General features: G+C 44.9%; 1 protein-coding gene across 3 annotated transcripts in view; it reads left to right on the top strand.

Annotated features, from left to right (window-relative positions):
- The window catches only part of FGL1 (fibrinogen like 1), a 212,908-nt gene extending 201,088 nt beyond the window's left edge, over positions 1–11,820 (top strand). For all 3 annotated transcript variants that reach the window (XM_075347102.1, XM_075347103.1, XM_075347101.1), the window contains exons 7-8: positions 5,362–5,549; positions 11,368–11,820. In XM_075347102.1, coding sequence (XP_075203217.1) covers positions 5,362–5,549; positions 11,368–11,527 — 348 coding nt within the window. In that variant the 3' untranslated portion in view covers positions 11,528–11,820. The remainder of the gene's footprint in view (positions 1–5,361; positions 5,550–11,367) is intronic.
- The last annotated feature ends 4,562 nt before the right edge of the window (positions 11,821–16,382 follow it).

The raw sequence follows: 16,382 nt of genomic DNA, 5'->3' as shown, positions 1-16,382 counted from the left end.
GTCTGTGACAGTCGCGGCTGGATGTAAGCAGCGCAGGACCTGTGGATTACGCCGGAGCGGTGGAATACGCCGGAGCTTTGGTGCGGGAGGGGTTAATAAAATGGTGAACGAGGCTTGTTTGTTTTATTTAAAATAAAGGATTTTTCGGTGTCTGTGTTTTTTTCACTTTACTTACGGGTTGATCATGTCAGCTGTCACATAGACGCTGCCATGATCAAGCCTGGAGTTAATGGCGGTGGTCCCCCACCATCATTAACCCCTTGTATTACCTTGCTGCCACTGCTACACGGCGGCAAGAAGAGCCGAGGACACGCCGGTGCTGCCGCATAATGTATGCGACAGTGCCGGGGCAGCTGCGGCTGATATTCTCGGCTGCCGGAGGGGGAGTGAGGCGGGGGACATTAACCCTGCCCCTCTCCCTCCCCAGCCTGAGGATACCGGGCCGCCGCTGTGTGCTTACCTCGGCTGGAAGGTAAATATGCAGCGGAGCCCACGTTCTTTGTTTTCTATATTTCCGTTTTATTTCTATGTGTGTTCTATGTGTCTGTGTTCTATGTGTCTGTGATGTCTGTGTCTGTGATGTGTTTGTGTTTACTCTCTGCTTTGCTTCCTCTTCTTGTAATGCAAACCGCAGACAAGCGATGTACATTACCGGAGGTAAACCGCGAAATACCGCAGGGAATAATGCAGGAAAACGCAGTGAACCGCACAGAATTTGCTGCCTGCGTTATTCCCTGCGGGATTTCATGATTAACATTGGAGTCAATGGAGTGAAATCCCGCAGCGATGTGCGGAAAAGAAGTGACATGCACTTGTTTTTGCTGCGGGATTCCCGCAGCAAAACATGCAGCTGTCAAATTCCGCCCAGTGCGCACAGGATTTTTTTTCTCCATAGGATTTGCTGGTGATTCACTGCAGAGATGTTATGAACATTTTCTGCAGCGAAACATGCAGCAAATCCGCGGAAAATCCGCGGCAAAATCCGGTAAGTGCGCACAGGGCCTAAAGCATCCTGTGTGTATATTGTGGGCGCGATGCCAGCATTAGTGCATGGTGTTCTAGGAAACTCTTCCTGAGTTGATGCCACCAGGGTATTTGAGGTTTCAGGCGCTGGTGGAGGCTGTGGAGGCTCGGGTTCGTGCCCATCTTCTTGTACAGTGGGAAATGGAAGTTCTATCCCTCGAGGCTTAATAGGCATTGCAAACCACTCATCTTCCTCACCAGCAGACCTCCTGCAGACAATATCCCATTGTTCCTTTGGGAGCTCAACTGTGTGACTTTTTCTCTTTGGATACGCTGGGGTGGAGCATATTACAGTACACTACCTGACCTGTCGCCTCCTCCTGCCTCTCAGGCTGGATTCATAGTCCTGGTTGTCGGGGTGAATTTGCCATGTCACCCTGGGAGCAGTCACCTCCCACCAATAGTCCAACTTGTTCTTGGGATGTTTAGCCCAGATGAATACCCGAATTCCTGATTGAAAAGGCACTTCTTGCACTGGGGTTGTATCCAGATGGTCCTCTTCCCAAAACTTTTGCTTTACCAACCTTCTTAGCATTTGGAGTCGGTGTTGATGTTCTCAGAATCAAGTAGTGATGTTGGCTCTTGTGCAGTCCTCTTTAGAATTGCGTTCTAAGGACCGTTTCACACGTCAGTGAAAAACAGTGACGTTTTTCACTGGCGTGTAAAACACGCACATGTCCCTGCGTGTGCCGTGAATCACGGCACACGTGGGTTGTCTAAGTGCAATCCGGGCTCCGTTCTCCGTGGCCCGTGATTGCACTTAGAAATCAACTCACCTGCGCCCGCTCCCGCTCTCCATGGTGCTGAATCCTCCCGCGATGCAGCATCCGGCTGGCGGTGACCCCCGCAGCAGCTGCTTCCGGGTCGGCTGTGTCGTGCATCATTAAGATGCGCGACAGTAATCAGCCGGCTTAGAAGCAGCAGGGAGGACGGGCTGCAGAGGACATCGCTGGACGCCGGGTGAGTTAAAATGTTTATTATTTTAAATGCACGTTTTTTTCTGGCACGTGTTTCACGGACCACACCACTGCGTGGTTCGTGGAACATCAGTGATGCCAGAAAAAAATGGACATGTCTCCGTTCAGCAATCACGCACACGCGGGTACGCTGCACGGAGACACGTGCAGTGACAAATCACTGACGTGTGAGCAGACCCATACATTATAATGGGTCTGCGTATGTCAGTGATTCTGGTACGTTTAAAAAAAAGCACAAACGTACCAGAATCACTGACATGTGAAAGGGGCCTAACTTGGTGATTTCCCAACCATACCAACCAAATATCAGCATATCAGGGGTATATCCAGTGATGCTGTGGATTGTCATATACCCACACTAGTTCTGGAACAAATTCCAGCCACTTCATCTTCCGGTCCTCTTCCAGAGTTCTCTCAAGTTGCTGCAGCCATTGAAAAGTTCTTTTCACCCCAAAGTATGGACCTCTCTCATGCGCTTCTGTTGAAAGGACAACCATCATTCCTTCTGGTATCACCATCTGCAATGTGATTCTGAATTCTTTGGGCAGCTGTATTCTCCAGTACTGTAAGCCATTTTTCATGCAGTGTCACTCCCACTGAAAAAGTATCTAAAGAGCACTGACTGATAGGGTTTCTCTCTCTTCCATGGTAGTCCTCTGACTGAGGGTTACCAACCTTCAAAACGCAGTTCAGGGTCAAACTGCTGCAACTTGTACCCATTCATCTCTAGGGCCTCCCAGTACTCTTGAGGGTGAGTGTTCGTCTTCTGACTCTTCGGCAGCTGGCAGGGCTATGGAAAAATGTCTAAAGGTAGGGTCTCATCACCCTCCAGCTCTTTGTCCACTTCATGAGTTGGTCCCCCTTGAGTTACTCTGCACAGAACATCTGCATGGGTACTCTCAGTCTTCGACCTGTACCAAAATGTAGACATTCGGGAACTCCAGCACTGCTCTAGGGTCCCCAGCTTTGTATTTTCCATGATTGTGAGGGGATTGTTATTGATCCGCACATTGACTTTCAACCCTGACAAGTATTCTGCGAACTTCTATGTCATGGCCCACACCAGGGGTAAAAACTGTAGCTTGAAGGAGCATAGGATATCACTCGCTCTCATTCCTCCTGGACCTGAGCCAATGCTTCCCACAGACAGTAAATACATCCATCCATGTACAGGACAAAGGGTTGAGAAAACTCTGCATATTCCAATATTGAGTTCTACGGCGTGGCCGGTAATGTTGAAGCAGGATAGTCCCACTCTGTTCTCCCTTTGTATTGCAATGTGGTGTTGGGCTTGGCCGGTTTAGCAAAGATTCTTTTAGCATTATGCAACTTCCCCTTGGTTTCTAAGATCTCTTGCTGCAACTTGCAACTCTTGAGCTAGGTCGGGCTTCATACTGGACAGCGCGGAGGCAGCTACCTCATAGCTTCACATCATACTGGCGCTTTCCATTCTCGGACCCTGGTTCAGTTCCACCTTCTAGAAAGCTCATGCAGGGGTTTTACCGTAAGCCTTCTTTAAGGGCTTGCCTTAGGTAGGGATCCTTCAGACCAACAATCAACTGGTCCCGCAACACTTCGTCCAATGGTCCCAGTCCCTGGTACCTTTTTCAGTATTCTTAGTGATATGGGCCATCAATACCTACCACATGTTCATGTACTGGCCCACAGTCTCCCCTTCCCTTTGAACTCAATGGAATAGATGGATGTGCACATTGCCTGTCGGGGATATCCTTTTGCATGTCTTTTAGAATTCTAATGAGCTTGTCCATTGTATCTTGATTTTTCGGCTGTTGGAACATAACTGTCTTTCAGGCCTCTCCGTCTAGGGTCAGCAAGGCTAGCTACACCTGTAAGGCAGGTGTCATGGGATGCATGCGTAGCATGGTTTTCAGTCATTCTACCCAGATCAACAGCAATAGATTGTCGCCTGTAAACTTTTGGCAAGTTGCTGAGCATGGCCCTCAGAGGAATACTGCCGTTTTTGGTCTCAGTCATTGATTAGTCCCTCACCTCTGCGTAGTAATGTTGCATCCTGACAACTATGCCAAATGTTGCTCAATGGTCAGGAATGCAACAAAAACTAAGGATGACTCTATGGTGAATTCAATGGGTTTGGAAGATGGGATGGAGAGGGGGATGGGTACGCAACTGCCAATGAATCAATGATAAATGATTTAGTGACAAAATGTATAATTGGTGGAGGAAGTTGAACTAGATGGACCTAAGTCAACCTATGTAACTTAGCAGTAAATCAACCCCAGTCCTTTCATCAGGGGAGAGACAGTGCTATCCTAATAGGGTTACAGTACACAATTAAACAGGAAATCTTGAACTTTAATAGATCCACTTGTGCCAGCGATTCACTAAATGGGGTGCAATTGCATGGCAATGCACTAAACTAACAGTTAACTCAACTAATAAACTATTCTCTCTCTTGGTACCATATGTAAGCCAGAAAGAAATGTCCATTTCTCAGTCTCTGGTTTTCAATGTCCAATCTTTACCATGTACATTGATCCTCTTCCAGTGACGGTGTTTGTTCTTTGGGTTCTTCTGGCCATGATATTTGTTTTTTGGGTTTCTGTGACAATGGTATTCAGACTACGTGTTCCTCTGTGCTCAGTGCGCTGCCAGATGATTCCCTTGTAGATAACAGGGGCCTTCATTGCTGTGCACACATCCGTTTCATTGATGATCTTGGTGCCAACTCCGCCTTTCTGCTGCTGGCCCAGCCTTTTATATTTGCCAGCTGTGCCACAGTGGTCACCTGAATAGGCATCCCCTTCTATCTGTTCCCACATATTGGTACCTGGTCACGCTGATCCTCTGGCAGATGGCAATGATGATGCACAAATGCTGTGAAGTTCTGAATCTTAGTATCTTCTTCTGGCCACCCTTTTACACAAGCATGTATATTCATTAGATTTTTGAAGAATTTAAAGAGAACTTGTCACTTTGAAAATGTTGTTCATTATACTGGGTACATGTATAGATCCGAAGGAGCTGAGCAGATTGATATATAGTTTGGTAGGAAAGGCTTGAATATAAAACTGTTCTTTTATTAATTGAAACACCTGCAGATTCTGAGCTCAGCAGTCAAGGGGTGGTCTTACTGAATGATTGACAACCCTCTCCAAATTCATATACAGAGATAGCTTTCAATTACAGAGTAGGACCGCCTATTGGACGCCTCAGCCCAAAATAAGTGGAGTTTTAATTAAATTATGAGATCTACTGAATCTTCTCTTACAAATTTTTATATCAATCTGCTCAGCTCCACAGTTGGCAGATAATACTCTATGTTTAGTGTGACACTTTCCTTTCATTAATTTTCTCGTAACACTCTTTTCACCAACCCTAGAATGCATACCAGATTAGTTGTGGGGAATATTCGGGTACGGCTGGAGACTCCCTGACTGGAGGCTTTAACCCAGAAGTGAAGTGGTGGGCAAACCACAATGGTATGAAGTTCAGCACATGGGATCGAGACAATGACAACTACGAAGAGAATTGTGCGGTGGAGGACAAAGGTGGATGGTGGTATAACAGGTAACGTGCACACTAAAATAGGAGCGTAAAACAATAAGAAATGTAAGGCACAATTATATAATAATGATGCATTCCTTCTCAATGCTAAGGATTGTGCCAACAGATCAGAAGATGTGTGAATTGAATACTTGGCTATAGCACCAATTACAAGTACAGTTTGAGTGTTTAGGCTTTGCTTTATTGATAGGAGTTACAGGCTTTCTTCTTGCCTTACAACCCTCATTTACTTCTTCAGTCCATATGAAATATCTATTTTTAAATCCCTATAGGTTGTACTCACGAGTTCAGTGTAGTTATAGGACATACAGTATGTTCCTACATGTTAAAGTTTAGCTCAAGTTATATAAAATAGAAAAGTTACTGAAGTAAAACAGCTTAAAGACCTGTACAAATAGTTCTTGACAACACATCCAAATATTATATTGATCTACTCCTTCTAAGAAAAAGTTACAAAACTTAACACAAGGTTCTTGGTTATCATTTTAATCAGAATATATAAGAGAACTACCATATCACGGAGAATCTCTCAGCGGGTTTCTAACCTGCTAGGCATAGCGTTGTGTGGTGGCCACCACCGGGACATTACACTATCAGGTGGAACAACCCAGGTGCCATAGCACCCATTCTGCTAGGCCAGACCTGGGCAAGGGGCGGCCCGCGGGCCACATCCGGCCCGCCTACTCTCTGTGACCGGCCCGCCTGGCTCAGGGCGTCCTTGCTGGCCGGTCACTGATGAGAGCAATCTGACCTGTTGTCTGGAGCTCCAGGCTCCGGGAGGCGCGTGGTCAGATTGCCCTCATCAGTGCCCGGGGGGGGGCTCACTCGGCCTCGTCAGTTCTGGTGCCCCTTGGCCGGGGCCCACTCGCCTTAGTTCTGCTGTCCCCGGGCCGAGTTCCGGGGACCGCAGTCCTCGGCAGGAATCTGCGGTGCCGTCCCTTTAAGGAGCAAAGACTTCCTGGTTGAACTTAATCTGTGGGCGGAGCTACCGGCCGGCGTCCTGCTCATCCCACAGATGAGAGTTGCAGTGCCAGCCAGCGACCCCCAGCACAGTGCTTCTTTCCGGCTCTGTGTGGGCCCCCTCTCCACCGTGACCTGAGCGGTATGTGCCCTCCCCACCCCCCGATTTATGGGCCCTGGTGAGCTGTATGGGCTCTTCTCCCCCCCTAGGTGTATTCCCTGCAAACCCCCCCCCCCCTCCCCGGTGCCGTATGTGCTGGGCCCCAGAGCCGTGTGTGTGTCTGTCTGTATGTATATATGTAGCAGAGCTATGTGTGTATGTATGTATATATGTAGCAGAGCTATGTGTGTATGTATGTATATATGTAGCAGAGCTATGTGTGTATGTATGTAGCAGACCTATGTGTGTATGTATGTAGCAGAGCTATGTGTGTATGTAGCAGAGCAATGTGTATGTATGTATATATGTAGCAGAGCTATGTGTGTATGTATGTAGCAGAGCTATGTGTGTATGTAGCAGAGCAATGTGTATGTATGTATATATGTAGCAGAGCTATGTGTGTCTGTATGTAGCAGAGCTATGTGTGTCTGTATGTAGCAGAGCTATGTGTGTATGTATGTAGCAGAGCTATGTGTGTATGTATGTAGCAGAGCTATGTGTGTCTGTATGTAGCAGAGCTATGTGTGTCTGTATGTAGCAGAGCTATGTGTGTCTGTATGTAGCAGAGCTATGTGTGTATGTAGCAGTGCTATGTGTGTATGTATGTAGCAGAGCTATGTGTGTATGTATGTAGCAGAGCTATGTGTGTCTGTATGTAGCAGAGCTATGTGTGTCTGTTTGTAGCAGAGCTATGTGTGTATGTATGTAGCAGAGCTATGTGTGTCTGTATGTAGCAGAGCTATGTGTGTATGTATGTAGCAGAGCTATGTGTGTCTGTATGTAGCAGAGCTATGTATGTAGCAGAGCTATGTGTGTCTGTATGTAGCAGAGCTATGTGTATGTATGTAGCAGAGATATGTATGTAGCAGAGCTATGTGTGTATGTATGTAGCAGAGCTATGTATGTAGCAGAGCTATGTGTGTATGTATGTAGCAGAGCTATGTATGTAGCAGAGCTATGTGTGTATGTATGTAGCAGAGCTATGTGTGTATGTATGTAGCAGAGCTATGTATGTAGCAGAGCTATGTGTGTATGTATGTAGCAGAGCTATGTGTGTATGTATGTAGCAGAGCTATGTGTGTATGTATGTAGCAGAGCTATGTGTGTCTGTAGCAGAGCTATGTGTGTCTGTAGCAGAGCTATGTGTGTCTGTATGTATGCAGCAGAGCTGTGTGTCTGTAGGCATGTATAATGTGTATCTATGTATGTCAGTGTATATGGCTGTATATATGTGTCCGTTCTATATGTATTTTTGTGAGTTTGTCTTTAAATGTGTATGTGTACGTATGTGTGTCTGCGTGTAGATGGGGCCCACTGGGACTCTTCCGCCCGGGGCCCACAAAAACCTGGAGCCGGCCCTGACCCTCATCACACGCTGCGTGTCGGGCAGGAAACAGAGGACAGATCCTGAAGCTCCGCACAGTGTAGGCAGCGGAACGCAGGAATCTCTCCTCTGTTCCTTGCCCGACACTTTTCTCTGTGACACACGCGCGCCCTGATATCGTCAGTACGGCGCGCGTGTGTCATTTGAAAAGTTCTCGCCCGGCAGTAGAAGCTGCAGAGGCGGGGGCCATATGGAGAGAGGCAGCGGCGGGGGCTCCTAGGAATACAGCGTCGGCGCAGCCTGGCCATGTGAAGGAGAAGCAGCTCAGCGGGGGGCTCGTACGGAGGTGTCTGAGGACGGGAACGATAAGAAGAGAGGTGAGTGGTTACTAGTAACCTTCGGGGACAATGGGGGCGGGCAGGCGGGGGGCTGGGGGAGAGGGGTAACTTTTGACAAATATTTGGGGTGTAGTGGTTTAGTATATGGGAATGTAGTTTTACAGGTGTGGTATATGGGGGGGTGTAGTGGTGTAGTTTTATAGGTGTGTAGTGGTGTAGTATAATACAGGTGTATATAGGAGTGTAGTATAATACTACACCCCTATATACACCTGTATTATACTACACCACTACACCCCTATATACACCTGTAATATACTACACCCCTATATACACCTGTATTATACTACACCCCTATATACACCTGTATTATACTACACCACTACACCCCTATATACACCTGTATTATACAGGTGTATATAGGGGTGTAGTATAATACAGGTGTGTATATAGGGGTGTAGTGGTGTAGTATATTACAGGTGTATATAAGGGTGTAGTGGTGTAGTATATTACAGGTGTATATGGGGTGTAGTGGTGTAGTATATTACAGGTGTAGTGGTGTAGTATAATACAGGTGTTTATAGGGGTGTAGTGGTGTAGTATAATACAGGTGTAGTATATAGGAGTGTAGTATAATACAAGTGTAGTATATAGGGGTGTAGTGATGTAGTATAATACAAGTGTAGTATATAGGGGTGTAGTGATGTAGTATAATACAAATGTAGTATATAGGGGTGTAGTGATGTAGTATAATACAAGTGTAGTATATAGGGGTGTAGTGATGTAGGTTATCACAGGTGTAGTATATAGTGATGTGCTGCAGTTTATTACAGGTGTAGTATATAGTGATGTAAGATATTACAGGTGTATATAGGGGTGTAGTATATTACAGGTGTATATAGGAGTGTAGTGATGTAATATATAGTGGTATAGTATATAGAGGTGTAGTTTATTACAGGTGTAGTGTATACTGATGTATATTACAGGTGTAGTATGTGGCGGGTGTAGTGATGTAGTATATGGGGATTGTGTGTGTATGTATACATTGTGTGTATGTGTGTATATATATTATACACGCACAGTATATATGCGTGTTTGTGTGTATATATATATATATATATGTAGAACCGAGTTAATTATATTAGTCCGGCCCTCTAAAACCATCCCAATTTCTCATGCGGCCCCATGGGAAAATTAATTACCCACCCCTGTGCTAGGCTAAAGCTGGTTTCACATCAGCGGTATTCTGCCGCACTGCCGGAATCAACACAAATGCAGTACAGTTCAATACAGTTCACAGGCATCGCGACAAGCTCGGGTCACATACAGTCATGTGACTAGAGCATGTGACAGCTTGTGATCGGAGCTTGCCGCGATGCCAGTAAACTGTATTGAACTGTACCGTATTTGTGCCGGATCTGGCAGTGTGGCAGAATACCGCTGATTTGAAACCAGCCTAAGCCTAAACGGCTCTGGGTCATAGACCTCAGCCACACAACACAGCAAAAATGGCCACCACACAGCATCATAAAAAATCTCCATCCATGTGATCTCAGGGTATTTATGGGATTATATATTTCTGTATGTAAAAGGTTAACTCGGGATATATAAACTATAAAAGCTTAAAAAAACTTACTGAACTAATATCACCACACACTTTACTTATCCCTGCTACTTTTACTTGTTACAATATTGTCCTCAAATCTTCCTAAAACCCTAGAACTACCTCATTCATTTCTAAATTTAACAGAAAGACCCTGATTTATCAATTGCCTTGTTTCTATCCTAAGTAGTTTTTTGTCTTATCTTTTTCTTGTGCTGATGATGGACTTTGCACCAAATTCATCAAAATAAAAACTGTTCTTTTTAAAATAAAAAATTGCCTAACCCTTTACATCTTAGTCTGCAACTGCACAAAATTAATTCGATTTTGCACTCCACTAGGGTGCCGGAATACAATTGCACAAAAATGTTGCAACATTTTGAACAGTCAAAAATGATGACTTAAGCCTGCTTTACATGTTACGATTTCGCATACGATATCGTATGCGATCGTAACTGCCCCCATCGTATGTGCGGCACGTTCAATTTGTTGAATGTGCCGCACAAACGATTAACCCCCGTCACACGTACTTACCCGTCCATACGACCTCGATGTGGGCGGCGAACGTCCACTTCCTGGAGTGGGAGGGACGTTCGGCGTCACATCGACGTCACGCGGCAGCCGGCCAATAGAAGCAGAGGGGCGGAGATGAGCGGGACGTAATCATCCCGCCCATTTCCTTCCTTCTGTATTGCCGGCCAGGAGCCGCAGGACGCACGTAAGATCTGTTCATCGTTCCTGGGGTGTCACATACTGCGATGTGTGCTACCCTGGGTACGATGAACAATCTGACGCTCAATTTTTAGGAATTGAACGACGTGCATGCGATGAACGTTTTAACGTTCAATCGCAATCGCACGTAGCTGTTACACACTACAATGTACCTTACAATGCCCGATGTGCGTCACTTACGACGTGACCCTGCCGACACATCGTAAGATATATTGTATCATGTAAAGCAGGCTTTAGACTAAAATATCTGTATAAGCATCGTGTCAAACCTAAAAAAAACAGGCAGAAATAAAAAAACGTCACTATTAGAATTATTTATAATCAGGACAAAAAAAGCTAAAAAAGTAGTGAAAAATGAAACCCAAAGGCCCATTGAGGCCAGTATAATACTGGGGGTAATGGGGGTGCTTATACTATGTGCCCTAGTAAACGCCAGTAAGGTACACAGCATATATTCTTCAGTTTATGAGAAATTTTTGATAAAATCATGAGGAAAATATTTAGAATATGATTATTAATTTATCCTGATAGTTACAAATCCATCAATAATAATGAAATATTAACCATTATTATAGTTGAGCGCATTAACGTGTAGCAATAAAACCTCTGATTATTTACAGACTTTAGTGTTATGTATCATGTATCGTATGATTTACCGTATATCTTTTCTCATTGTTTAATGCCTTGTGTGATGCTTCCACCAGGTGTCACTCTACCAACCTAAATGGTTTGTACTACAAAGGACCATACACGTCTAATACAGATGACGGAATTATTTGGTACACATGGCACGGATGGTGGTATTCCCTGAAATACGTGGCTATGAAGATTAGATCCGTAAACTTTGAGCCAAATGTTGTGTAAATATTTTTTTTCAATTCTGTTATTCCCACACTCATGGACAGCAGTGACGTTATGTTAAGTTCTTGTAGAAACCTATACAATCTTTTATCTGAGCTACATCCATTGTTATTCAGAGGTCATTAATGTGATTTTATACTTCTGGTGAATGTTGACGCGCCCGACTCCATATCCTCATAGAATGACTTACTGTTTAATTCAAACTTACAGTATATATTAACCATATTTTTTACATTTTTTGTTGTTCTTTTATTTTTCTATGTAACGGTGTTAAAATAAAATGAAATTTAAATCTTGCAGTTTTCCTTCTGGGCACTGATAGGTAGACATTTCCTGTTTATAGATCACTTTTGTTGTGAGGAGATATAATACAATTATGGAAGCTGGGATTTTAGATAAAATCTTTATCAACAGCTGCTACATTGATTTCAATGTAAAATTAATATGCAAACTGGGCTATTTGGTTTAATGACTGGACACGATTGGAGTCACATTCTACTGTGTTAACCCCGAAAATAAGACCTAGTCCAAGAGTAAGCCCTAGCATGATTTTACAGGATTTTTGGAGTATGTTTGAAATATAAGCCCTACTCCAAAAATAAGCTCTAGTTACAGTCAGGGCCAGCGTTAGGGGGAGAAAACTGTCAGATTTCACAGGACCCCCTCTCTATTAGGGACCCCAGCAATTGTATTCCGCGGTTAAGATTGATTGATGACTTCACAGTCATGGAACAAGATAAAGGTCTCTTCATTTTTAAGAGTTTCAAAGAACTGAACAGGAGACAGGCTGGTATGCAGGACTGGCATTAGGGGAAGGGTAAGAAAACTGAGCAATTTCAAAGAACCCCCCATTCTCCTAGGGGACCCAGCGTTTAAATCCTGATAAGAATGTGACATCACGTCATGTGACTAGGTTGTCTCCAAAAGGTCTCTTAATTGCAAGAGTCTAAAGCTGAAGAGGAGTGTGTGTGTGTGTGTTTGTGTGCGTGTGTGTTTGTGTGCGTGCGTGCGTGTGTTTGCGTGCGTGTGTGTGTGTGTGTGTGTGTGTGTGTGTGTAGAGAGATAGATAAAGACACACATGCGATACACACAGGGTTTTGAGAGTTATGTTGATGTTCCAGAATGAGATATGATTATATTTGAATAAATGTTTATTTATTTTTTTGTTCAAGAATAAATGTGTATTGTTGTTCATGGTAAATAATAAGATACCCCCTTAAAATAAGCCCTAGCTCATCTTTCGAAGCAAAAAATAATATGACACTGTCTTATTTTCAGGGAAACATGATTTATATCACTCCCGTTTTTTTTTTTTAATTTGCTCCTTTATTTGTTATCATGTGTTTAAGTGTTATGATGGTAGGAACATACACACTACTCACCATCTTCTACTGGTTTCAGAGGTGCTTCGGTCCTCTCCAGCACCACGCGACCACATCTGTAACATGCCGGATCACTCTGTGGAGCAACGGTTATACTCACAATGTAAGTCTATAAGACTCATAAAGAGGATACCCTTGTTCTTTGTCTCATAGACTTGCATTGAGAAAACTCAAAAACGTGACATTGACTTCATATAGCAACCACTGTGTGATTTGGCAGGTCACAAATACCGTCACGTGGTATTGCAATGAACCAAAGTCATGCTGAAACCAGGAAAAGATGTGAATCAGTGATTGGTTAACTACCTTCATGACACACACATGATATTTAAGAAAGGAGTAAATAAAAAAAATAACTGAGGTGGTACTTTAAAGAGCTTGTTCACTTCTAGGACAACCCCTTCTCATTCCTCATGTTTCCCCCAATTAAAATAAAAAGTCTTTACTCACCTCCGGTGGTGGTGCCGCCGTTTCAGTGGTGTTCGTGCTCATGTTTCCGGGGCTCATGTGAGGCTGTGAAGTCACACGAGCCCTGCGTCCAGCCACCCCACCTTCTCTCTCTACCTTCCGACAAACAAGTTAATCAACAGGAAGTGAGCGCTGCAGCTGCCGGTCACTTTCTGTTGATTACTCTTGTGTCTGAAGGCATGGAGAGAAAAAGCGGCGGTGACTGGACATGAACATCATGTGAATTCACAACCTCATGTGAGCCCTGGGAATGTGAGCATCAGTAGAAAGGCACCAACACTGGAGATGAGGATTTCTTTTTTTTTTTCTCTTTTTTTTTAAAAAGTGATAAAATGAATGATGCCATTCAAAAGTACAATTTACCCTGCAAAAAAAACAAGTCCTCATATGGCTTTGTGGATGGAAAAATAGTTGACCATATGAACCCACGTCACCTATTACCGCAGGCGTGAGATTATGGGCGGCGCTGTGATTTTCATCAGCAGCGTCATCCAAGTACCCGCCCATAATCTCGCGCCTGCGGTAATAGGTGACGTGGGTTCATATGGCCAACTATTTTTCCATCCATCATATGGCCAGCGCTTGCGCATAACGGTGGAGGCAGAGGGAAAAGCACGGGCACGAGATTATGGGCGGGTACTTGGATGACGCTGCTGATGACAATCACAGCGCCGCCCATAATCTTGCGCCTGCGCAATCATCTCACCAACGGTCATGCTTTACACAGTGCTGTCCCGCGATAGTGCTACTGGGCATGCGCGAGACCTCGGGAGCACTGGGCGGCGTCCTCATGTATGGAAATGAGCAATGGGGGATGGCGTAAAGCGGCAGGAGGCGAATAACGGACGCAAGACAGCCCGCCCCCGTGACCATAAAAAAACATTTGCATACAAAAAGGTAAGACTTTATAAAGTATTTATTTAGGTCTCAAAGGTGGCACAATAGCAACAGGAACCTTTCCAGAATGCAGCCCAGGAGCTGCAGAGGGGGAATCTTTTAGGTTTATTGCGAAATTTCTGCTGACAGGTTCCCTTTAACTTTCTCCCCTGCCCAGGAGATGTGGTATGATCAGACCATGTCCCTGTACAGTCAGAAACGGCTATTACAGAGCACATAGCATGGACACGTGTAAGATTATCTCAGCACAGGGACATTTTTCTAAACACATCAAATTGTGGAACTCATTATTATTCCAAGATCTATTTATTAATACTAAACTTTAGATTAACCTTATTGTGGGGAAAACCCCTTTAAGGTTAGAACAGTATGCCAACATTTGGACAGGGTAGACTGCAGACAAGATTGCAGACAACCATGAGAGAAGTTCTAAAAGTATTATATAAACGTATCATCAGTACAAAGATGTGCCTATATGACGAGTGCAAGCCCTGCTTCCAAGATATCAGTTTGGGATCCTTAGACCCATGGTCTGGGTCAGGTTTGGTTTTGCATCTGTAATATAAGCACACAAATGTATCAGTATCAAAAATAAGCTAAAGTGCCTTGGAAAAAAAAAGAATATACATAAATATATATATATATATATATATATATATATATACAGTGGCGTAACTAGAATTTGATGGGCCCTGGTGCAAAATTTGTACCGGGGCCCCCCCTGTACGTGCACCGACACTTAGGGTACGGGATAATGACACTGACACTCGGGGTACAGGATTATGATGCTGACACTTGGCTCTTACCCTCAGCACACAGCTTTCCCATGTTCTGATATCCATCTTGTCCTCGGCACCCAGCTTTCCCATGCTCTGCTATACATCATTCCCTCAGCACCCAGCTTTCCCATATCAGAGCATGGGAAATCTGGGTGCTGAGTGAAAGAGCCTTTTTTCCTCAGCATAAAACGTTCCCATCCCATGTTTGTATCTTTGTCCCCCCTCGTATATAGTTCTTCAAAAACTATAATGGCCCCCACATAGCCTTCCATATAGTAAAAAGGGGCCCACATAACCCTTCATATATTAGAATACCCTTCCATAGTCCTCCATGTATTATAATGCATTTCCCATAGTCCTCCATGTATTATAATTCACCCCATAGTTCTCCATGTATTATACTGCACCACAGTCCTCCATGTTTTATAATGCACCCCCATAGTCCTCCATATATAAAGTAGCCTCCATATATTATAATGTGGCCCCCATAGTTCTATATGTATTACAATGCAGCCCCATAAACCTTCATATTGTATTATGCAGCCCCATACTTCTCCATGTACAATGCACTTATATAGTCCATGTATAAGGTGTCCTTCATGTTTATTATGCAGCCCCATAGACCTCCATGTATCATGCAGCCCCAGAGACCTCCATGTGTCATGCAGCCAGCCCCCCCAGGGTCTCCATGTGTCATGCAGCAAGCCCCTTACCAGGCCTCCATGAGTCATGCAGCCAGCCTCACGCCCCCCCCCCCAGGACTCCATGTGTCCTGCAACCAATTTCCCCCGCAAGGACTCCATGTGTCCTGCAACCAGCACCTCCCAGGGCCTCCATGTGTCCTGCAGCCAGGGCCCCCCCAAGGACTCCATGTGTCCTGCAGCCAGTGCCTCCCCAACGACTCCATGTGTCCTGCAGCCAGCCTCCCCGTGTACTCACTGATTTATAAAAAAAAAAATTAAAAAAACAAGTACTCACCTCTCCTCCTTCCACTGCAGTTCTGTCCTCACCTCTACTTGTTTCACCGCTGTCCGTCCTCACTTCTGTCATCGTTCCCCCGTGGCTCCGGTCGGCGTCCTCCTGTGCTCTGTGCTCTCACCACACACAGCAGTCGCACAGGAGGGATGTCACCGCGCAGACACAGGGGAAGACTGATGATGCATAGAGCGGCGCCGGCCACTCTATGCAATATCAAAGCAGAGCGCGGTGAGAGACGGGAGCGCGGTGAGAGACGGGAGCGCAGTGACGCCACTGCTGACACCAGACAGGGGGTGCCCGGTGTCAGCAGCGGCGACTGGGTCATATAGCAGCCGCCGCGTGGTCTGGTGCAGA

Source organism: Anomaloglossus baeobatrachus, chromosome 1 (assembly GCF_048569485.1).
Source record: "Anomaloglossus baeobatrachus isolate aAnoBae1 chromosome 1, aAnoBae1.hap1, whole genome shotgun sequence".
In the NCBI taxonomy this organism is placed as follows: Eukaryota; Metazoa; Chordata; class Amphibia; order Anura; family Aromobatidae; genus Anomaloglossus; species Anomaloglossus baeobatrachus.
This window is presented reverse-complemented; position numbering and strand designations above follow the sequence as displayed.